The 23782-nt window shown below is 45.5% G+C and overlaps 1 protein-coding gene across 2 annotated transcripts in view; it reads left to right on the forward strand.

Annotated features, from left to right (window-relative positions):
* Positions 1-23782, forward strand: part of LOC311149421 (signal peptide, CUB and EGF-like domain-containing protein 3) — a 97330-nt gene that overhangs the window by 68166 nt on the left and 5382 nt on the right. Inside the window, exons 8-21 of one of the 2 annotated variants that reach the window (XM_084186612.1) lie at positions 3151-3267; positions 5180-5302; positions 12834-12950; positions 16134-16256; positions 16619-16732; positions 16860-16955; positions 20731-20883; positions 21141-21302; positions 21514-21717; positions 22015-22176; positions 22326-22493; positions 22749-22910; positions 23201-23398; positions 23591-23743. In XM_084186612.1, coding sequence (XP_084042738.1) covers positions 3151-3267; positions 5180-5302; positions 12834-12950; positions 16134-16256; positions 16619-16732; positions 16860-16955; positions 20731-20883; positions 21141-21302; positions 21514-21717; positions 22015-22176; positions 22326-22493; positions 22749-22910; positions 23201-23398; positions 23591-23743 — 2052 coding nt within the window. The remainder of the gene's footprint in view (positions 1-3150; positions 3268-5179; positions 5303-12833; positions 12951-16133; positions 16257-16618; positions 16733-16859; positions 16956-20730; positions 20884-21140; positions 21303-21513; positions 21718-22014; positions 22177-22325; positions 22494-22748; positions 22911-23200; positions 23399-23590; positions 23744-23782) is intronic. The other variant, XM_084186613.1, reaches the window with a different exon arrangement.

Consider the following 23782-nt stretch of genomic DNA (forward strand, 5'->3'; position numbering starts at 1 on the left):
AGAATAGACTTCCTTCCCTACCTAGAGTTAATCCCTGGCCAATCTGTTCTGTCTGACACATAAACGTTCTATGCCTCCTTTGATAGCTGTATGTAGATGTACTGGTGAAAGCTAGGCTAAGTGAATGGCCTGACTCAAAGTCCTCAACCTCTCTCTTCCAATTACTGTGATGGCTCTTTAGAAACAGGCCAAGCCAAGGGCCCTGAGGTTTATTTGTGTTTTGATACAGCTGCTATGAAGAGAATTAAGCCCTGTGCTGTGCCGAGCACCTATCCGTGGCCGGTTTTGGAACGCTATCACAGAGTATTAGTGCTTGGAAGGGGGCCAGAGCCACGTCCATGACTTGACACTCAGCCACACAATAGACTGAACATAGAATACCTCTCTGTTCTAAAGTTTCACGTAGAGTGGAATGTATACTTCCACTTGGAGAAATGTACAGTACGGGTTTGATGTTTCTCAAGATTACTCTTAACATTTAAGAGGAGGTGCAGAGTATACAAAAGTCACTCTCTCTATCGAGCTCAATATTATGTGTTGCTGTATAAATTATGAGAGAGAGAGAGAGAGAGAGAGCGAGAGAGAGAGAGAGAGAGAGAGCGAGAGAGAGAGAGAGAGAGAGAGAGAGAGAGAGAGAGAGAGAGAGAGAGAGAGAGCGAGAGAGAGAGAGAGAGAGAGAGAGAGAGAGAGAGAGAGAGAGAGAGAGAGAGAGAGAGAGAGAGAGAGAGAGAGAGAGAGAGAGAGAGAGGGAAAATAGATAATTGTGAGTGAGTTGTTACCATGGTGGCTCATGCTTTCTGCTGAGGTTTCAGTCAGCTCAAACTGAGCTCAAAGAGCATTGCTTAATGAGCCCAGAAATCCATACAGCCAAGCCTGACAAAAGCTCGCTCTTGGGGTTGCTTTCAAAGCTACAGCGGTAAAGGAAATTTGCAGACCATTTTCAGGGGTTGTTATTATCCTATTTCTTTTATTTTATGTTTATTGAAAAAGCATTCACTACATAATTTTTCTTCTGTCTGAAATAACCTTTTTGTGTACTATTTTCTGAATAACCCAATTCTAACTGCATGTCTGCTGCTAGGTGAACTCAGAGGCTTGGATTTTGAGGAGTATGTGTGTGTGTGTCTGTGTTTCTTTGTCGTTGTTCAAATAAACCATATATAACTCAATGATGATTTCTATAAAATCTTTGGTTCAACTATCCAATTGGTGGTAACAGCCACTTTGGACTTGTTGCCTATGTCATCCCAAACTCAAATGTATGTTATTGTCAGCCAGCAAGAGGTATGTCGCCCCTTGGAAAGCAACCAAAGCTTTTCACCACGTAGGTGTAATATAGCAGTCGAATGACAAAACGTTGTTATTGCTTCAGGGAGAGAGGTGCACTGTACATTACATCAACATATGGAACTGATAAAAATAAACACTGTACATATCAGAGCCTTCATATTGTGAATACTTACAAAAGTCTGTCCATATAACCCAATACACTGACTGTGGACGTGGCTGGTCTGCATCCTGCATCCAGAAAACACAACCCACACACATACCAGAGTGTGTCTCCCTCTTCATAAATATTTCTCTACCCTTATGATCATTACTGTTTGGTGTGATACTGCCTCTCTAAGCGTTTTGGAGGCATGTCGTGACAGTGCTGCATCACCCTGTCTGCCAACTCTCAGTCAGTGTGCAATTTGGACAAACACACTGGCTGTGCCACTCTCCCCCGCACAGCACCACCGTGGTTCACTAGGAATGCTCTCTCTCTCTACCCCAGCACAGCGCCCATGGACTTCCACAGGATGGCTGAGTCATGGCCTTTAAGTTACAGCCAGAGCCAGCCCCACGCCCATATCAGCACCAAACTGCCTGGGGTATCTGTCACAGTGTCGCCATGATGCCACTGTCACCAGATGTGAAACAAGCAATAAACGCTTAAACACTTTCTCCCACCTAAATAGCATTCCATGATCTATGACTTGCAGTAGAGTTGATGTGTATTAAGAGGGTTTGGCCTGCCCCATCATGGCAGTTTCATGTTAGCTTAGGTATTCCTCACAGAGATCCAGTTATTCTCTGTGGAGACTGGGGCAGCTGTGCTTCCTCTGTGGTGCCACGTGTGAGAAGCCCTCTCCATACCAGTCTCAACCCTCTCAGCAGTCTGTGGTGAAGCCCACAGCCAGGCCAGCTGTTCTGGTGCACTTTATGAGATAGGCTCTTGGGTATTTAATAGACCTAGTTTGTGAAATAACTGCCGACTGGTATCCCTCAGCTTATTAGAGGAAAAGTGATGCTATGTGCTTCTCTGAGAGTGACCAGATGCCCTTGTAGCAAGGTATCGTGATTTCCCAGAGTAGATCAGGTTTTGTTTTTTAATGGTGTTATTTTTCCAGAGTGTTTGAAGCTATTGGCGATGCTACAGGCCACAGACGGACACCAAGCTCTTTAAAGTGGGAACACATTTCTTCTCTTCTGCCTTTTGTTAAAAGTCAGTCTTCTCTGTGAAATGTGTGGCAGTGCCTAATCTCTAATGTGTCTAGAGATGAGGCACTGCCAGGCAGCCGGGTGCCCTCCCTTCCCTGACTAAATAACCTCCATTCTTCAAATCAATCACGCTGACTGGCCTGGTGAAATTGCTTTTTTATCCCCAAAATGCCTGGAAGCTCTTGTCAAAGCCAGGGTAAAGAAAATGATTTTGACCGCAGCTGTCTGGAGGAAGAGCTGCTGTCCTCATGATAGGAGTTGGTTGATGTCCTATGAGGATGTTGGGGGAGTAATGGGGGTGGGGGTGTTTTAACTCACCTTGTCCGAAGAGCAGCCAAACATCCACGTGTGCACACACTCATTCATTTATGTCATGGCACTATGCTCTTAGTACTCTGATCCTCTATCATCCATAGTATCAGGTGTTGAATTACCTAACTGTGCTCTCTTGTTCACTTCCATTGTTCCACACAGGAGCAAACTACTGAAGCACTTTCCTGTCTCTTCTCTGTCTTTTTCTTATCCTCTTTGGAACTGCACTGTATAATAGACATCTTTTTTAAATGATAATGGAAAAGCAACCGATTTTGGGACCAGTTCCACCACCTATAGATCCCAGTGTGTGTGTCTAACTGTGATGTACTGCATGTGTGTTTCTCTCTGCAGAGACGTGTGCAGTGAACAACGGTGGCTGTGACAGCACGTGTCATGACGCGGTGACAGGAGTCCGCTGCAGCTGTCCTGTAGGCTTCACTCTCCAGCCAGACCGCAAGACCTGCAAAGGTAACCTAACACACACAGCCAGTCTCCCTCCCTCACCTCTCATCCTCTCAAACAGCAACTATCCACCTGTCAATTACATGATCTCCACCCCTTTCACATTGTCAATCATACAGTCTCCCAACCTCTCACACTGTCAGTCACATACAATGTGTTATCACTACTCACTAGACTTAACCCACACTTTGTCCTTCATGTTCTAAACCGTATTATTCTGTCAGTCACCCAAGCTCCACAATGTTACAGTACCAGTTAAACCTGTCAATCATTATTTTCCTTCCTAAACTATCCACTGATTCTTTCTATATTTTCCCTTTGATCTATCTTGCTGGTTCCTAAGCTTTTACTGGCCTCCCTCCAGCCCCCACAGCCCTCCATACACATTGTGTCCACCCACACACACACACACGGTGGCCATGGAGAGCAGGGACCTGACACTCTAATCAGAGATGCATTGTGGGCTCGTTGAGGCGTGTAGGACTGCTGCTGTCTGGTTCCCCAGTGGCGACTGACCTCGCCTTGCCACCCTGCTCTGCCTCATCCCCTCTGTCTCATCGGCTGCCTCTGCCTCTGTCACAACTCTCACATTGGGATGGAGTGGAGAGTTGAGGTCTAATGATGCCAACACTTCAACACTGTATATAGTCGAATGACCCTGCTGTTCTGGGTACTGCTTTGGCAGCAAATCCGTTTGTCAAGGTACCCATATGCTGTTGCTGCTGTCAAACACAAATAGCTTGATATCCTCACAATTTATCAAAAGCTGTTCTTAATTTATACAAACAAGAGCATGGGAGTAAGAACGGTTTAGATTAGGAGTACATTTCAGGGAGATAATAGCAAAGAGACAGAGCGAGAGAGAGAGAGAGCGAGAGAGCGAGAGAGAGAGAGAGAGAGAGAGAGAGAGAGAGAGAGAGAGAGAGAGAGAGAGAGAGAGAGAGAGAGAGAAGAGCTCGGTGGAGAAACTCAAGACTGTTGATGCTGCCAAAAAGCCTAGAATAGGAGTCTGCTTCCCCTTCAGTGCTCATAACTTTACGCTAACAACTCTGATAAAAGTACATTGGGTTTATTAGTTTGGTTTGAGAGGAAAGAAAAGGAAAACAACCTCAGACAGCACTGGCAAGAGAAAACAGAGGCCCGCTGCGGGCAAGGGACCTCTCAGGGGAGAGAGACAAAGAGAGAGACAGGAGAGTATTATTATTTTATTCAATTTCTGATGCATTTATTTTAACCAGATGATGTACTGAACTCTCCCTCAAGAGACGGATGCCTCATTTACAATGATGATTCAGAGTAAATCTGATCGAAGCTGCTTGGCCAAGTCCCGATCAAAGCCCGGGTGAGCCATATGATGTATTGATTTGTTATTGACGATGAAAAGAATGGTCGAGCTGTGGTCGGTCTGTGCTGAGACATAGTTCTCCCCTGGCTGTCTCTGTAAGGGCTGTGATCTATTCTAACCACATACAGACCCAGATCATACCCATCCCAGATCTAAGGAGAAATCCTTAGTGCACTTTCCCTGTGCATCTCTCTCTTCTCTCTCTGGGATGGATCTCCAGTCAGCCGTGTGGATCATCATCCTCTACTTAACACCCTGACTGCTCTCGACTGCTAGGCCCCAGAGTCATCCATCACACATACATATTTCAGCCCTCAAACGTACACCACATCCTTGCCATCTCTCTCTCTCTCTCTCTCTCTCTCTCTCTCTCTCTCTCTCTCTCTCTCTCTCTCTCTCTCTCTCTCTCTCTCTCTCTCTCTCTCTCTCTCTCTCTCTCTCTCTCTCTCTCTCTCTCTCTCTCTCTCTCTCTCTCTCTCTCTCTCTCTCTCCTGCACTTTCTCTTGTTCTTTCTCTCTCTTCCTGTCTGTGCGTTGAAGTGAGTTTTCTACTGTATGTGTTTTCTGTCCTCAGACATTGACGAGTGCCGCCTGAACAACGGGGGATGTGACCACGTGTGTCGGAACACAGTGGGCAGCTTCGAGTGCAGCTGCAAGAAGGGCTACAAGCTGCTGACCAATGAGAGGACTTGCCAAGGTAGGCATAGAAAACAGCCATAACAATACTCTATCATACTGCTCATGATCCAATGTCCCAGTGGCTACTGCCTGTTCTGTGTGCCCTTCACCTAATGACATAGATTTAGATGGTTATGAGTTAGGCAGGTTTATTCACCCTGTTACTGAGGTGAATGGGAAGGTAATAGCATTGTCGTGATAATAATAAGTCGTCTTCCTCCTCCCAAATTGTTTTGGCTTCAGCTCGCTGAGAGGAACTGCCAAACCAGGCCTCTCTCTAGCTTGTTTGTTTCTAAGATTTGGTGGTAGCCATAGCTCAGCGGGAGCCGGGGGAGCCAGCCGCAGAGCAAATAAAGAGTTTGCCATGCAGGCCTACTACTACAGGTGTGGAATAAGAGCTCCAAGTCTAAAAAACCTCTGGGTCTTGACTTGGGCAAACCATCCCCCTCCCAAACATCTGGCACTGCTGGGAAGAGAAGCCAAGGCAATAACTATGGAACCATGGAACTATGGAAATTAGTGGAAAAACAGATGATGTGCCTTTTATTCTCTCTCTGTATTGATGTGGTCAATCAGTATCAAGGCTGGTACATATCAGCGACATGCCTTGGGCTCAACATTGAAACACAGCATCCTAAACATGTACATCTATCCAAAGTATGGGCATTTAAAGTGTATGTTGTCCAACTCACTGTAAAGAGACCAACTGTTTCTGTAATTGAACTTGAGAACTTGTAAAGGTACATCAATCTGACTATTTGGGGGTCAGCTCTTTCTCTCCTCATTTGGAATCTATCTAAATAATGCTGTCATTTGGCACATGCTTTTAGCCAAAGCCTCTCATATTTAACACAAACAATATGACCCAAGGGAGAATTGAAAACACATCTTTAATGTTCCTATAGCACTTCCCAAAAACCAATTCAGCCACATGGTCTTGGGAATATTCCAAGCTGAGAGGAGGAGGGTGGTGTTGTGTTGTATGTGAGTGGGGCTACTTGGGAACAGTGTTGAGATTGTTAGGAACAGTTTGTTTTGTCTGCAGAGTAGGGGTGTTGATAAAACTGGCCTCCAGTTGAGTGAGGCGTTGTCAAGCCAACATGCTCGGCGGCACCCCTGTGCTACACTACACCTCACTACACCACACCACACTACACCACACTACACCACACTACACCACACCACACTACACCGCACAACAACACACCACACTACACTACACCACACCACACTACACTACACACACTACACACCACACTACACTACACTACAACACACCACACTACAACACACCACACCACACTACACTACACCACACCACACTACACCGCACTACAACACACCACACTACACTACACCACACCACACCACACTACAACACACTACACCACACCACACTATACTATACCACACTACACTACAACACACCACACTACACCACACTATACTATACCACACTACACTACAACACACCACACTACAACACAGCACACCACACTACACCACACTACACTACACTACACTACACTACACCACACTACACACCACACTACACTACACTGTACACTGATCCGTCTAGTCTACTCTTCCTCATGCTCCTATCCCACCATCCCTTGCTCCGTGCCAACTGAAAAGAAGTAGAGAGAGCACGCCCAACAATAAAAGCTTAATTTCTCTAAATTGCTCTCCGGTTGGTGCAGCTGGTAGGGTAATTCTGGGTGTTTTCTACATGTAGGTGGCAGACTGACTGACTCACTAACTGACTGGGCCATGGAAGGGAGCCATAGGTTTCAGCAGGTCTATAGTGTGACTCTAGTTGACTGTTGGCTTTACAGTGCTTCTGATTCCCCCCTCTTATTTTATTTAATGAGATGTTTTGCCCGTCAGGATATCATGTTTAGGTAGTCCCACATGATCATACAGTATTTCCATGACAGGTAACTGCCTGGGAACCTCAGTGTTTTCAGCCCAGCACCAGCCACTTGGCTTTTGCTCAATGACTTCTTATATGCAGCAGACAGACAGCAGACAAAACATCACACCACCACAAGCACCACAGAGTATCACAGCAGAACGGGCTTATGGGTGAATATACTGCTTGGCCATTTTTTCTTAGCTGTGTTTTTCATGCAGATATTTTTTTGAGTGGACAATGTCCTAAGATCAACAGCAATTTACTCATTCTTAGGTAAGTGGTGTGTGGTCAGCACTTTCTCAGGCCCAGCTGGGTGACTGTTGCATGCTAGCTGAGATCTGGCCAACTGGCCATTGTTATTGGGAAGTTTGGGGTGCAAAAAGGAAGAAGGAAATGTGGTGAGCATAAAGCTAAATAACACTTTTATCTACACTACTTAAAGCCAGTGCCATGAGTGAATAAAAGAGCTATAAACTCAATCATAATATGTCCTGCCTTATCAGAGATGTGGTTGTGCTGTAACATTCTGTAAAAAAATGACCTACTACAGTACACAAAGTGCATAGTACAGTGTTGGGATATATAAACTGAACAGTCAGTATTTCCCAGCTGTCAGCGGCCCACGCGTGGCCCATCAATCAAGACGTGACATGTCTGTCCCAGCCAGGTCCAGGGCCTGGAGGCATTCCTTACCCCTTCCTCCCCCCTATCCTCCCCCATCCCCTGCTGATCCCAATGAGGGCATGGTGGGAGTGTCCTTATCCCTTGTGCTTTGCTGGAAAAAAATGACATCCATTATGTTACGGGTCAAATTGACCCGCACAGTTTAAACACACTCAAGACAGTCAAAGAATTAAGTAAAAACAGAAACAACTTTATTTTGTCTTATCAGACATTTCAGAAAGAAGAAATACAATACTTTTTATTTTTTTTAAACTATATTTAAGAACTATTTGTTAAACATATTTCCTTTCTCACAAACAAGATTTTTCAGTTTCCCCAAGTAGGTTTTTTCCCCCCTTATTGGTCCATATTATCCCTTCAGTCTTTCTCTCTACATGTTGAACACAATGTGTGTGTGTGCTTTCTGCAGATGTATTTATTGCATTCTACACAAGTGGTGCTTGTTTTACTGTCTTGTCGAGGGGGGCAGAGCTGGCATCTTTTCCGTTTCTTGCCACTGCCTGTATCCACTGGATCCATTTCTGGTTGATTGGAGGCATGTGTTGATGGTCCAGCTTGAATTTTCTGGACGGCAGATGCAGCTGCTGTCGACCGAGGAGGCCGGACTCTCCTCTGGATCTTGGGAGTGATGAGAGCTTTGCCGAGCTCCTCTAGGAAAAGCCGGCGTCGGTACAATTTGCCACCATTCCATTGCTGGTTGATTTCAGTCCACAGGACATAGGCATTGTAAGCAGACACATCCACAATGTTGTAGAAAATCACCAAAGGCCAGCGGGCAGTCATGCGCTGACAACTATATGTTGCTGTGACTTTATCCAAATTGTCAACTCCTCCTTTGGTGGAATTGTAGTCCAGTATTATTTGTGGCTTGATGTCCTCTCTTGCACTCAGCGATGCATCTTTGTGCATTGTGCTCATTACAAGAACATTCTTGTTCTTCTTTGGGCAGTATGAAACAACAGTTGCATTTTCAGAGAAAGCAAATTTAGAGGAATGCACAGTTCTGCCCTGCATTTTCAGAAGCTCACTGGGAAGTTCAGGTTTGTTTTTTCTGATTGTTCCAACCATGGTCAGCTTTCTCTTCTGTAGTTCAACACCAAGGCGGTAGGATGTGAAGAAGTTGTCACACGTGATGTTATGACCTTGCAGCCCTTCACTCATGTCCAGCACCACCCGCATCCCCTGGTTTTTCTCAGGCACTCCGCCGGGTGGCTTCCCAGTGTAAACTTGCATATTCCATGCATAGCTTGATGTGGCATCACATGCTGCCCATATTTTGATGCCACATTTTGCAGGCTTGTTTGGCATATACTGTCTGAAGGGACAACGTCCTCTGAATGGAACAAGGCGTTCATCAACTGTAACATGAGGACTGGGATTGTACAGTAACGGTAGAATTTCCACCCATTTATCCCATACATCTCTGATTGCAGCTAGTTTGTCTCTTTCACGTCGACCCGGTCTGGTATCACGGTTATCAAAGCGAATCACCCGAGAAATTATGTGGAATTCTTGTAGAGACATTGTTGCCCGAAATATTGGCCTTCCATTCTCATCATTCCACAGGCTGGCCGTTGCTTCTCCGTTTGACCGGTAGACTCCAGCTAATATGAGCAATCCAATGTATGCATGCAAGTCAATCCGATCCAGTGGCTTCCAGTTCTCTTGAAACACACGGCTCCCCTCCAAGTTGGTCATGTCCAGAACAATCTTCTCTATTGCTTGGGGTAAAAAGAGCTCAAAAGCTGATTGTATGTCATGGACTCGAGTGACAGCAAATCGTGTAGGTCCTGGAACCATTTTTATTACATTGGAAGCTGAGAGTCTACCTTGACCTCGTTGTGGTGACGGTGACCATTCAATATGACCATCTTTAGACTTCCATGTCTTCTCTTCTCTTGATGATGCTTGTTGCATGCTCTGTCTCTCATCTGATGTAGGGGATGGTACGGCAGACTCCTCCTCTGAATCCTCTTCAATGAAGACAAAATCTGGATCATCAACAGCATTGTCCTCTATCTCTGAAATATCCTCTGTCTCTGAAACCTCTTCTTCTTTTTCACTGTCACAGTCCAGAATTTGTGATAAGACTTCATTGATTGAAAATCTTTTGGAGCTCATTTTTGAGTGTCTGTGTCAGGGACCTGCTGCTCTCACACTGAGGAGAAGCTTGGGAAAGCCCTTTTTAACCCAAACACAATTCTAAAAGTGCAACCAGGACCAGTCAAAACAAAATAAATCAAAGACACTTTTTTGTTTTGCACCTGTGCAAATATATATACACATGAAAGCCTCCGGGTCAAAATGACCCACAACATCATGTTTGTATACAAAATGTACACAGACATTCCACAACACATCAGTGTGTCCACATTTTGCAGTTAGGTTCATGACCCTAAATGAGGAAAAGTCATGTAATTTCATGGCGAAAAAGAGTGGTTAACTAGTATTTTAGACAACGCAAAAGTGGAAACGGGTCAAATTGACCCACAACATAATAGGAGGGTTATCAGATCCTACTAGGTCTCCCCCAGAAGGAGCATCACTGATAAAGGCCTTATCTACTCTGTGTAAACAGCCTTGGCCAGGCATTGTTTCACCATTCTATTGTTGTAACATTTATTTGTTCTGAAGGATTGTTATTTTGTGTAACTGAGGGGGGAAGAGGAGGTGATGGGGTGAGTCGTAGGCCAGTCTGGGACACTGTGAGTCTGCTACGGAGGAGGATTGTCGAAAGAAACCTGTGGCCTTAGGTTTTTTAATTTTCATCTTTCTCTTTCAATCTTACACTGTAAGGGCGATATGTCTGCCATAAATAACACACTTACAGAAATGTGAGATTGTTCAGATTGAAGGGCAAGACGAGGGTGTTTCTGTCTGTATTCTATTTAAAAACAGCAGCCACTGTTCTTTCAGTGTGTCCCTCATCTCTGGTCCCGTGGCCCCTTGCACGTACATGGGCCTCTAGCGCTGCCAACCCCCGCATACCTCACCGTACCTGCTGGTAAACAACAACCATAGTCCCAGGTATCCTGACACATCCAAGCCCATCCCTTGCTTTGTACAGTGCAGTACAATACAACGCTGCAGGTTTCTTCTTCCCATTGAATCCTATTGATCAGAGATGAATAGACTATGTCCCAGCAGCAAAGCATGTCCCAGTCAACACCAGTCCTGAGATGGTGGCTAGCATCCCAATATCCCAGAGGAGTGCCTTCAAACAAAACAAATGATGCTAGTTCATTTCTATTTTTGACTGGAGTTGAGAGCTCAGTAAAAGTTAGCTTTATTTAGCACCAAAATAATAAACCAATGTGGTAATACATCAAACTCATCATCTCTCATTTCTCAGTGGCCCAGTGTTAAACAGTAACACTATAAGATTCCATTCAAGTTATTGTGAAAGTGAGTTCACAAAGTGAACATAAAGTGGAGATCACTTCCACTTCTTTAGTTGGATGAATATCTACTCTTTATGCCAAGTTGCCTTTTAGGGTTTTTTGAAATGTTCGACATCACCCTGTATTCCTCCTGAAACACTGAAGATAGGTGTTTAATCTCAACCCAATCCCACTTCTTTCGTTGGAGGTGTTGTCACAAGAGGCTTGCCAAAACTCCTTGGTTGTGTCTCAAATGGCACCCTATTCCCCATATAATGGCACCCTATGGGCTCTGGTCAAAAGTAGTGCAATAATAGGAAATGGTGTGCCATTTGTGACGCATCCCTAGACTAGTAGCTTCTCTCTCAAGGCTGGACAGAGTTCAATGGTATAAGGGATTACACCTCACATACGAACATATGGGGATGTCCACTGTGCTAAAAGGTAAAAAGAGAAAGAAAAATCCCTATATTGCAGCTGACAAAGTTAAGATATTCCTTCTGGTTTTTGGTAACCCAGTATTTTTTTGCTTTAGCAGTATTCCTATAATTGCCATGTAATGTATACTATCAAACCATTATCATCCTTTTGATGTTGGGCTGACAGTGCCTTAATGTCAGGTAAGACAAGGTTCAGGATGGGGAGAATATAGACTATGAAATGCCTGGGAACCTCCCTACCTTTTCTATCCTTTTCAATTTAGCCAATTAAATGTCCAGTAAAGATGTAACTAGGCCCCGTTCTCTCCAGTTCCCAGCTCTCTTCTCTGTAGAAGCTGTCTGGACTTGACATATGTAATTGCTGACATTTAAACATCGGATAGTAGGCTACCGAACCCAAATGTCCTCCACATTACTTCCTGTATTATTTTAATGGTCTCAGCCAGGGTTCCATTGTATTCACAGGCATGGAGAGTGATATTAGAGGTACATGTATGAGAGTCCAGTGGTGTTCCAATTATCTGATAAAGACAGGCAGGGAATAAGGATAGAGGAGGTAACAATAGACAGGAAGTTATTATTGTGCACCCAGTGCAAGGTGGTGGGGCTGGGAGGCAGGGGTCAGGGTCAGGGAAGATGGCTGGAGAGCTTCTTTAGACAGACAGATTCATGACCCTTTCTGGTCTCACGTTACAGCATATTCCTAGATAAGCAGGACTGCTTCTCAGACAAATGATTTCCACAGAACACAATAATGAGACATTTGAGATAGTGAGACAGAGAGAAGTTTCATTAAATGGTTATTTTTTAGTGGACGAAACAGTGGTATAGTGAAATGATTGACAGGTAATTTGGGAATTGAAAAATGGCCCAAAGCTCCTGTTATCAGTAGGTGAAACAGTCTTGCTACTGCTCAGACTAGCAACCAATGTCTCATACCAAACAAAATGATATTCAATTTAAAAAACATTATTTATTTATTTTTTTGGGTCCCATTTCAAATTATTTATAATCCAAGTTGTCATAAATAGATTTGTTTATATTATAAAATCTCAAATGAGTTTTGAGAAGTTGTGTAAGTGAATAATGTGAACTCATACCTGTCTCTCTGTATATTCCCCCTCTTCCCAGACATTGATGAGTGTTCTTTTGACCGGACGTGTGACCATTCCTGCGTCAACTCCCCCGGCAGCTTCCAGTGCTTCTGTCATAAAGGCTATGTTCTCTACGGTCTGGCACATTGTGGAGGTGAGGTGACACTTATTCCCCCTCTCCACGTCTCTGTGCACCATTACTCACCCAGTCCACCTCACTTTCTCTAGAAACCACACCTTCCTGCTAAGTTATCCCTAATAATGTGAATCTTCATGATCATTACTTCAGCTAGCTTTGTAACCTGTTTGTATGGCTCCCTAGTTCATATTGCTTACCAGACCAGTCAGTCTAATGCTAGCAATCCCGAGGTGGAGGAAGACTGACACGTTAGCCTTGAGTAGTACACAGTAGCACACATGACTCCACCTGTTGCACTTAAACAAACAATTATTATAAGAGGTATGTGCTTGATGCTGTGGTAAAGTTGTTGATCTATTCCAGTGTGGTAGAGATAAAGGAGGCAGTCTCATGTTCCAGGCGGCTGGTGTGTGCCAGATCTGCAGGGTAGAGAGAGAGGGGGGCCCGTTTGAGCGCATCAGGCTGTTTCAGCGGCCCTTTCATGGTCTGTGTATCACGACTCTGAATCTGCTGCTGGCTTCAGAGCCTGAGGGCCTCTCAGAGGAGGTGTAGGTTAGAAAGAGAGAGAGAGAGAGAGAGGGGGTGCAGAGTATACAAAAGTCACTCTCTCTATGATCTGACAGAAGTGACAAGAAAAATAAGCAGAGAGAGAGAGAGAGAGAGAGAGAGAGAGAGCGAGAGAGCGAGAGAGAGAGAGAGAGCCTACTGTATGTACACACCCAACACATAGCTTTGCAATTATTTATTCTCCATTCTTGTTCGTTTTGACAGGTCTACCAATGCAGGAATGTTATGATAGCATATTTCCAGGACATGGAATGTGGTAATATGTGTGAATTAGAGGGATCGAGAGGGCAGGAAAATTGCCTGGCATAAGAGTTGTGTGTGTATCTGTGTGCCATTGTAGAGTCCTCCTAATGATGAATGACTCTCCCCTCCCTCTTACCTCCTAGTCTATGCTGTCGGAACTGTTAGATAACCCTGAAATGTATGTTGCTTCCCCTGCACCTCCTCTTCTACAGCAGTGACCAAGGTTGTCTTATTCCCCGCCATAGCTTATCAGTTGAAATATAGCTGCCAAACACTCCAGAGACTGCTGCTCAGTGCTTAACAATGGACTCACCCCAAACAACCCCTATAAGGTCAGTGACCTGCTGTCAAGGAAAGTGTGGAGGCCTGTCATCACTGGCTTCAGCTGACATCTGAGAGAGACTTTCCTGACTGAGACATTCTCTTCCAAGCCATTAGGAAAACGACATGTTAGAGTTACACTGTGGCGTTAAAGTGAGAGGCATGATATGAGGTGGCACGCTAGTAGATAGATCTGAATGAATCATCTGAATAAATCAATATGTTGTTTACATAAAACCAAGTTGATATTTGATCATTAAGAAACAATTTTATGTTCTATTTGACTCGGTTACAATCACGTGATAAGCATTGAGCAGACTTATGAAGACAAGAAAGGTCCCAAAGAACCTATCTTTGAGACAAGGTACCCCATTATAGCTAACAGCCCTAGATCTGTGCTCTACAGACGTGGTGCTCTCTGTCTACTGTTGACCTTCACAGTCAAACTGTGATTAGCCTATTCTACAGCCTCTCAGTCTCACCGGAGTCTGGGGCAGAAGAATGTGTGTCTGCGTGTCAGGGAGATGACAGGTATTGATGTCTATTGAAGAAAGCAAGAGCCGCCGGCTGAGCTAGCTTATTTTCATATTTATTTTTGTTCCCCCCTGGAATTGGAGTAATGCCTTCGACACTAGCGGATGATAGCAGCCACATACAATTTTCAGCATGCATGCCAATCTGAAAGTATTTTTCTTCTCTCTCTTTGACTCTCCCTCCTTATGTTCCTGTCCCACATTGGCCTCTGGGATACATGAGTTGATTTCCTCTGAGCATGCAGAAACAGAAACAGACAGAGCTAGCTCTAGAGATGGGTTGATAAAAGTATACTCAAAGTCTATTCACATTTCAAGCTTGTGAAGAATAAGAGAAAAAAGAAACTTTGGTTGGCATAGAGAAGTGAATCTCTCTCCATCTCCCTCTCTCTATTATTTAAATGGAGTTCTTCAATATGTTCAGACTTAAGACAAGTTGTTTGACAGACTGATGCATCTCCTTTGCATTGAGCGGAGCTGGCAACTCAACACCAGCCAAACACTTTTGATGAAGTCATCATCTCTATCGTGGGAGAGAGCAGCGGAGGCTCGCAGACTGTTTTTATTCACGCCGTACGGAACAGGGATGAACATTTTCTATCAGCAGGCCACATCATCAATCACTGTCATTATCTGTGTTCCTCTGCTGGTGTCCTTGTCACTTAGCCTGGCTGAGCGCTCAGCCCCGAGCCACACCGCCTTGCCTTGTCCCCCTCATCACACTAATAATGTAATTTTCTAGGCAACCTCCATCTGGTTCCTGTATGGTTTGAGTGGTTTTGGTTTCTGTGTGTTAAAAAGTGATTATAATTTACTCCTATCTGGCTCTGCAAAGTCCCTCCAAATGTTATTATTCCCAAAGAGAGTGAGCTTTGGTGGAAGAGAAGTTGAAGTTCCAACCAAGGGGAAATGCAGAGCAGTGATATCACATGCCCTGGATTAGACTTCAAATGAGCAGTCAGCCCGGTTTACCATAACACACATTCATCTTCTGTAGAAGTGATCACTAACAGTAGAATTGACCTCACATAAATTCTGTTCATGTGCAGCTGTCAGAAACTGTTCATTTGCAGCTGTCAGAAACTGTTGATTTGCAGCTGTCAGAAACTGTTGATTTGCAGCTGTCAGAAACTGTTGATTTGCAGCTGTCAGAACACGTTCTCTTTTGTTTCTTTCGATTATTCTCTCTCATCTATCATGATAGCTCCGTTATATTGATGCAACCAGGTTTACGGAGTGAGTGAGTGTTTGTGCATATGTCTATGCGTTTGGTGTGTTTTGGATTTCCACTCATATGAGTGTGGGGCAGCAAGTAGCCTAGCGGTTAAGAGTATTGGGACAGTAACCAAAAGGTTGCTGGTTCGAATCCCTGAGCTGACTAGGTGAAAAATCGGTCTATGTGCCATTGAGCAAGGCACTTAACCCTAATTTTTCCTGTAAGTCGCTCTGGATAAGTGTCTGCTAAAATGTAAAAGAGTGTATTGGACTCTGTGTCTAGACATACATGGTCATAACGCTCTGTTTCCCTTTGCAGATATTGATGAGTGCAGTATAAACCGCGGTGGCTGTAAATATGGCTGTGTCAACACTCTGGGCAGCTACGAGTGTACCTGTCCACCTGGATACAAGCTTCACTGGAACAAGAAGGACTGCATTGGTATGTAACAACACCGCCACCCAGTGGTCAGAAGATAGAAACATTGGTTTGGTTCCAAGTCATGGAAAGGATGGTGTAATTAAAGCGGAAATGTGTAACTTTTTGGGCGACCTGACCAAATTCACATAGAAATAAGAGTTATAGATCTGTCATTCTCATTGAAAGCAAGTCTAAGAAGCGGTTATTGAAAATATATTTCACAGCGGTTTAGATGGTACAATGATTCTCTACACTATTAATTGCTTTTTTTGTCATGTAAACTGAAATTAGGCAAACTATTCATATGCAATATGCGATTTCTGCATATTGCACCTTTAAAGAGTAGTGTATGATTGTGTGATGTTGTTTTTATGTTCATCCAGAGCTGGTGAAATGTCTGACTGGCCTAGCTCCCAAGACCACTCTGACCTGCAGTAAAACGGGCAAGAAAGAGAGCTGCTCCCTCACCTGTGCCTCCAAGGCTCACTATCTGGCAGGTAGTGACATCCACATACAATAAGTCCATTCACATTGCTGCAGCTCTTATTCTCTTAAAGTGATATGCTATTATTGATTTGAATTACTTCTGACTGAAGCTGTAACGATATGTTTCATCCTTTGCAGAATCTGACAGCAGCTATACAGTGAGCTGTGGCATCCCCATCCTTCGAGGCAAAACCCCAGCCAGACTGAACACAAGCAGCAGTCAGAGCTGCATAGGTACGGTGTCCCACAGAAACAGACTCATTCTTAGGACTTTGGTAGAAGGTTGTGTCTGGAGTTAGGGTTAGGGATAGGGCTATATCTGGAGCTAGGGTTAGGGATCGGGTTACATCTGGAGCTAGGGTTAGGGATCGGGTTACATGTGGAGCTAGGGTTAGGGATAGGGTTACATCTGGAGCTAGGGTTAGGGATAGGGCTATATCTGGAGCTAGGGTTAGGGATAGGGTTACATCTGGAGCTAGGGTTAGGGATAGGGCTACATCTGGAGCTAGGGTTATGGATAGGGCTACATCTGGAGCTAGGGTTTGGGATAGGGCTACATCTGGAGCTAGGGTTAGGGATATGGTTACATCTGGAGCTAGGGTTAGGGATAGGGCTATATCTGGAGCTAGGGTTAGGGATAGGGCTATATCTGGAGCTAGGGTTAGGGATAGGGTTACATCTGGAGCTAGGGTTAGGGACAGGGCTATATCTGGAGCTAGGGTTAGGGATAGGGTTACATCTGGAGCTAGGGTTAGGGATAGGGTTACATCTGGAGTTAGGGTTAGGGATAGGGTTACATCTGGAGCTAGGGTTAGGGATAGGGTTACATCTGGAGCTATGGTTAGGGATAGGGTTACATCTGGAGCTAGGGTTAGGGATAGGGCTATATCTGGAGCTAGGGTTAGGGATAGGGCTATATCTGGAGCTAGGGTTAGGGATAGGGTTACATCTGGAGCTAGGGTTAGGGACAGGGCTATATCTGGAGCTAGGGTTAGGGATAGGGATATATCTGGAGCTAGGGTTAGGGATAGGGTTACATCTGGAGCTAGGGTTAGGGATAGGGTTACATCTGGAGCTAGGGTTAGGGATAGGGTTACAGCTGGAGCTAGGGTTAGGGATATGGTTACATCAGGAGCTATGGTTAGAGATAGGGTTACATCTGGAGCTAGGGTTAGGGTTAGGGATAGGGTTACATATGGAGCTAGGGTTAGGGATCGGGTTACATCTGGAGCTAGGGTTCGGGATAGGGTTACATCTGTAGCTAGGGTTAGGGATAAGGTTACATCTGGAGCTAGGGCTAGGGATAGAGTTACATCTGGAGCTAGGGTTAGGGATAGAGTTACATCTGGAGCTAGGGTTAGGGATAGGGTTACATCTGGAGCTAGGGTTAGGGATAGGGTTACATCTGGAGCTAGGGTTAGGGATAGGGTTACATCTGGAGCTAGGGTTAGGGATAGGGTTACAGCTGGAGCTAGGGATAGGGATAGGGTTACATCTGGAGCTAGGGTTAGGGATAGGGTTACATCTGGAGCTGGGATTAGGGATAGGGTTACATCTGGAGCTAGGGTTAGGGATAGGATTACATCTGGAGCTGGGGTTAGGGATATGGTTACATCTGGAGCTAGGGTTAGGGATAGGGTTACATCTGGAGCTAGGGTTAGGGATAGGGTTACATCTGGAGCTAGGGTTAGGGATAGGGCTACATCTGGAGCTAGGGTTAGGGATAGGGTTACATCTGGAGCTAGGGTTAGGGCTATATCTGGAGCTAGGGTTAGGGATAGGGTTACATCTGGAGCTAGGGTTAGGGATAGGGTTACATCTGGAGCTAGGGTTAGGGATAGGGTTACATCTGGAGCTAGGGTTAGGGATAGGGTTACATCTGGAGCTAGGGTTAGGGATAGGGCTACATCTGGAGCTAGGGTTAGGGATAGGGTTACATCTGGAGCTAGGGTTATGGACAGGGCTATATCTGGAGCTAGGGTTAGGGATAGGGCTATATCTGGAGCTAGGGTTAGGGATAATAATAATAATAATAATATGCCATTTAGCAGACGCTTTTATCCAAAGCGACTTACAGTCACGTGTGCATACATTTTTACGTATGGGTGGTCCCGGGGATCGAACCCACAACCCTGGCGTTACAAGCTCCATGCTCTACCAATTGAGCTACAGAGGACCACGGGATAGGGTTACATCTGGAGCTAGGCTTAGGGATAGGGTTACATCAGGAGCTATGGTTAGATATAGGGTTACATCTGGAGCTAGGGTTAGGGTTAGGGATAGGGTTACATATGGAGCTAGGGTTAGGGATAGGGTTACATCTGGAGCTAGGGTTAGGGATATGGTTACATCTGGAGCTAGGGTTAGGGATAGGGTTACATCTGGAGTTAGGGTTACATCTGGAGCTAGGGTTAGGGATATGGTTACATCTGGAGTTAGGGTTAGGGATAGGGTTACATCTGGAGCTAGGGTTAGGGATAGGGTTACATCTGTAGCTAGGGTTAGGGATAGGGTTACATCTGGAGCTAGGGTTAGGGATAGGGTTACATCTGGAGCTAGGGTTAGGGATAGGGCTACATCTGGAGCTAGGGTTAGGGATAGGGTTACATCTGGAGCTAGGGTTATGGATAGGGTTACATCTGGAGCTAGGGTTCGGGATAGGGTTACATCTGGAGCTAGGGTTAGGGATAAGGTTAGCTCCACACACACAGCGGAGTCGCTCACCACCTTCCGGAGACATTTGAAACCCCACCTCTTTAAGGAATACCTGGGATAGGATAAAGTAATCCTTCTACCCCCCCCCCACAGCGGAGTCACTCACCACCTTCCGGAGACATTTGAAACCCCACCTCTTTAAGGAATACCTGGGATAGGATAAAGTAATCCTTCTACCCCCCCCCCCCCCAAAAAAAAAAAAAATTGTAAAGTGGTTATCCCACTGGCTATAGGGTGAATGCATCAATTTGTGAGTCGCTCTGGACTAGAGCGTCTGCTAAATGACGTAAATGTGCCCTTGAGCAAGGCACTTAACCCTAATTGCTCCTGTAAGTCGCTCTGGATAAGAGCGTCTGCTAAATGACTTAAATGTAAATGTAAATGTAAATAAGGTTACATCTGGAGCTAGGGCTAGGGATAGAGTTACATCTGGAGCTAGGGTTAGGGATAGAGTTACATCTGGAGCTAGGGTTAGGGATAGGGTTACATCTGGAGCTAGGGTTAGGGATAGGGTTACATCTGGAGCTAGGGTTAGGGATAGGGTTACATCTGGAGCTAGGGTTAGGGATAGGGTTACATCTGGAGCTAGGGTTAGGGATAGGGCTACATCTGGAGCTAGGGTTATGGATAGGGTTACATCTGGAGCTAGGGTTAGGGATAGGGCTACATCTGGAGCTAGGGTTAGGGATAGGGCTACATCTGGAGCTAGGGTTAGGGATAGGGTTACATCTGGAGCTAGGGTTAGGGATAAGGTTACATCTGGAGCTAGGGCTAGGGATAGAGTTACATCTGGAGCTAGGGTTAGGGATAGAGTTACATCTGGAGCTAGGGTTAGGGATAGGGTTACATCTGGAGCTAGGGTTAGGGATAGGGTTACATCTGGAGCTAGGGTTAGGGATAGGGTTACATCTGGAGCTAGGGTTAGGGATAGGGCTACATCTGGAGCTAGGGTTATGGATAGGGTTACATCTGGAGCTAGGGTTAGGGATAGGGCTACATCTGGAGCTAGGGTTAGGGATAGGGCTACATCTGGAGCTAGGGTTAGGGATAGGGTTACATCTGGAGCTAGGGTTAGGGATAGGGCTATATCTGGAGCTAGGGTTAGGGATAGGGCTATATCTGGAGCTAGGGTTAGGGATAGGGCTATATCTGGAGCTAGGGTTAGGGTTGTGGTCAGTATCAATGTATTTGTATCGTGTTCCTATCTTTGCCACTGTTTCTTGGACTGAATGGTTCTATTCAAGTGTAATCCTTCTTTACACCCATCCACCTACACTGCTCTGTTTACCTGTAGAGACAGGGGCCCCTCCAGTGAAGCAGACTGCCTCTTTCAAGATCAAAGATGCCAAGTGCCACCTGCACCCCAAGCTGACGGGCCGGGCCGAGGACAGGGGCCGAGCGCTGGGGCCAGGTGAGGGGCCACATCCGGCCTACATGCCAGACCTTGGTAATGATGGCCTTACAGAAAGACCTGCATTATTTTTCTCTGTATGTCTTATATTCAGTATGTGCATATCAAGCAGCACATTTGGGGGTTTGTGGGCTGTTATGTACGCTACATAGCAACTATCAATGTGATTGTGCCTTGAAGCCAGTAATCTGTCTAATATGCTGTTGTTAACAGACCAGTGCTCCCCTAACTAACCCATGAAAGACCTCAAATGGATCCTAATTCCTGACACAAGGTAACATTTATGCCCCTAGGAGGTGGACAGCCCTGCAATAATTGCCTGGTGACGTTTGTCAACCTCAAATGTGACTCTACCAAGAAGACCAAAGGGCGTCGTGCCCGCAACCCCACCAACAAGGAAGTGACACGCATCACCCTTGAGTTGGAGGCGGAGGTCAAGCCAGGGGACACCACAGGTCAGTCTGTCTGTACACCATTACTGGGATTTACAAGATGTCCTCTTTGATATACCTCCTTGCCACTGTGCTGCTGCTTGCTCTTTGTGGGTCTGGGCCGGGTTAAGCACTTGATGCAAAAAAGGCTTTATAAATATATTTTGATTGATTGATTGATCTGCTGGCACAGTTACAGATAATATTGCCCTGTACTGCCCCTTCTCCCCCATAGGGAGCTGTAACCTGAGTTGCCTGCGCCAGCGCATGGAAAAGCAAGTGAAGACGTACATCAAGGCCCTGAAGAAGTCGATCAACCAGGACCGTTTCCTGATCCGCGTGGCTGGGCTGGAGTATGAGGTGGCCCAGAAGCTGCCCCAGGTCGCCTCAGGCCATGAGAACTGTGGGCCAGGCCGTGAGAAGGATAGCGGACACTGTGGTAAGAACAGTTAGTCAGACATCTTTCTCTGTCACTAGTTACCACCACCAGACTCTGCCTGAAACTGATATAATGCTAATATAACAGATGTTATAAACAGTCAAGACAATGTCATGACACAAACCATAAGCTGACATCCGTTGTCATGACTATTTATGACTCTTATGTATTTATGTACTGAATACACAAACATCTCCTGAGCTGTGTTAGTTAGTTTGGAGCCAGGAGTGTTTGGTGTCAGTGTATGTACTGGTCTGTATAGCTCTCTCACCAGAGACCCCCTGGCTATTCTCTCAGTCAGATGTTTGCCGGGATCATACTACCACGGGGAACAGGAGCGCTGCGTCCAGTGCCCACCTGGCACCTTCCAGGAGAGGGAGGGGCAGCTGGCCTGTGACCTGTGCCCTGGAAGTGACGGGCATGGACCTGCCGGGGCACGCAACATCTCCTCCTGCGCAGGTACATACACACCCCTTATGGCAGAGCGCACTAATGTCCATGTCTGCATGTGCCAACATTGTGCAATAGCCTATAGTGGAGTGTAGCACAGTGTACTGTACATCTCTATCTGACTGAAAATGTTTATTGTCACTGTTGTCTACATCAAGGTCAGTGCCCTACTGGGTACTACTCCAGTGATGGGTTTAAACCATGCCAGCCATGCCCGTATGGCTCCTACCAGCCAGACCTGGGACGGACCCTATGCTTCCCCTGCGGAGGGGGGCTGAGCACCAAGCGGGAGGGGGCCAGCTCCTTCCACGACTGTGAGGTCAAAGGTCAGTGGTTTATCCAACCATCATATTTATTTAACCTTTAACTAGGCAAGTCAATTAAGAACAAATTCTTATTTACTATGATGGCCTACCAAGAGGCAAAAGGCCTCCTGTGGGGACCGGTGATTAAAATGAAAAATGTAGGACAAAACACACATCACCACAAGAGAGATCCTCAGATTTGTGCAATTGGTTCAATATTTAATCTCAGATCTGGTTTGTAAATGTGTGTATGCGTCGTCCCTCTCCTCTCTGCAGTTCAGTGCTCCCCTGGCCACTACTACAACACTACGGTGCACCGGTGTATTCGTTGCCCTCTGGGCACCTACCAGACAGAGTTCAGACAGAACTATTGCATCACCTGTCCTGGCAACACCACTACAGACTTTGATGGGGCCACCAGTGTCTCTCAGTGCAAGAGTAAGGGCCTGATTGTATAAACCTGCTATCTGCATACAGGATGCATTTTCAAAAGGAAAATCTTTCACTTTTGGACTTTCAAAAGGTCCATGCCTTTTCTCAGAATATAAAATTCAAAATACAGGATGCATAAATTATCAAAATGTATCCGAAATCCCCACCTGACTAATTGAAAAATGTTTCATTTATCCAGCCAAATGAAAATCTATTTTATTTTTTAAATATTGTCTCTCTTTCCAAGGCTCCAGATGGATTCACTAATAATGTGCATTTTTGTGTGTATATGTTAGACCGAGAATGCGGAGGAGAGATGGGCGAGTTCACAGGTTACATTGAGTCCCCCAACTACCCCGGGAACTACCCAGCTAACGTGGAATGCATCTGGAACATCAACCCGCCCAGCAAGCGCAAGATCCTCATCGTGGTGCCTGAGATCTTCCTGCCCTCAGAGGATGAGTGTGGAGACGTACTGGTTATGAGGAAGAACTGTGAGAACCTCTCATATATCCCAGCACGTGTTTGATACCATTCCATTTGATCCAGACATTATTATGAGCCGTCCTCCCCTGACCAGCCTCCTCTATAAACCAGTGTGGTGTTCCACAACCATAATATAAATCCAATATGCCAAGTTAGAGTATTTAGTCAATCTTCTCTGTCTTTCATGTCCGTTCTTCCAGGGTCGGCCACGTCCATCACCACCTATGAGACGTGTCAGACGTATGAGCGACCCATCGCCTTCACCGCCCGCTCCCGCAGACTCTGGATCAACTTCAAGTCCAACGAGGCTAACAGTGCCCGAGGCTTCCAGATCCCCTATGTTACTTATGACGGTAAACTCTCACCCACCACATGAACTCTCAATGATGAAA

Source organism: Coregonus lavaretus (assembly GCF_964263955.1).
Source record: "Coregonus lavaretus genome assembly, chromosome: 22".
NCBI lineage: Eukaryota > Metazoa > Chordata > Actinopteri > Salmoniformes > Salmonidae > Coregonus > Coregonus lavaretus.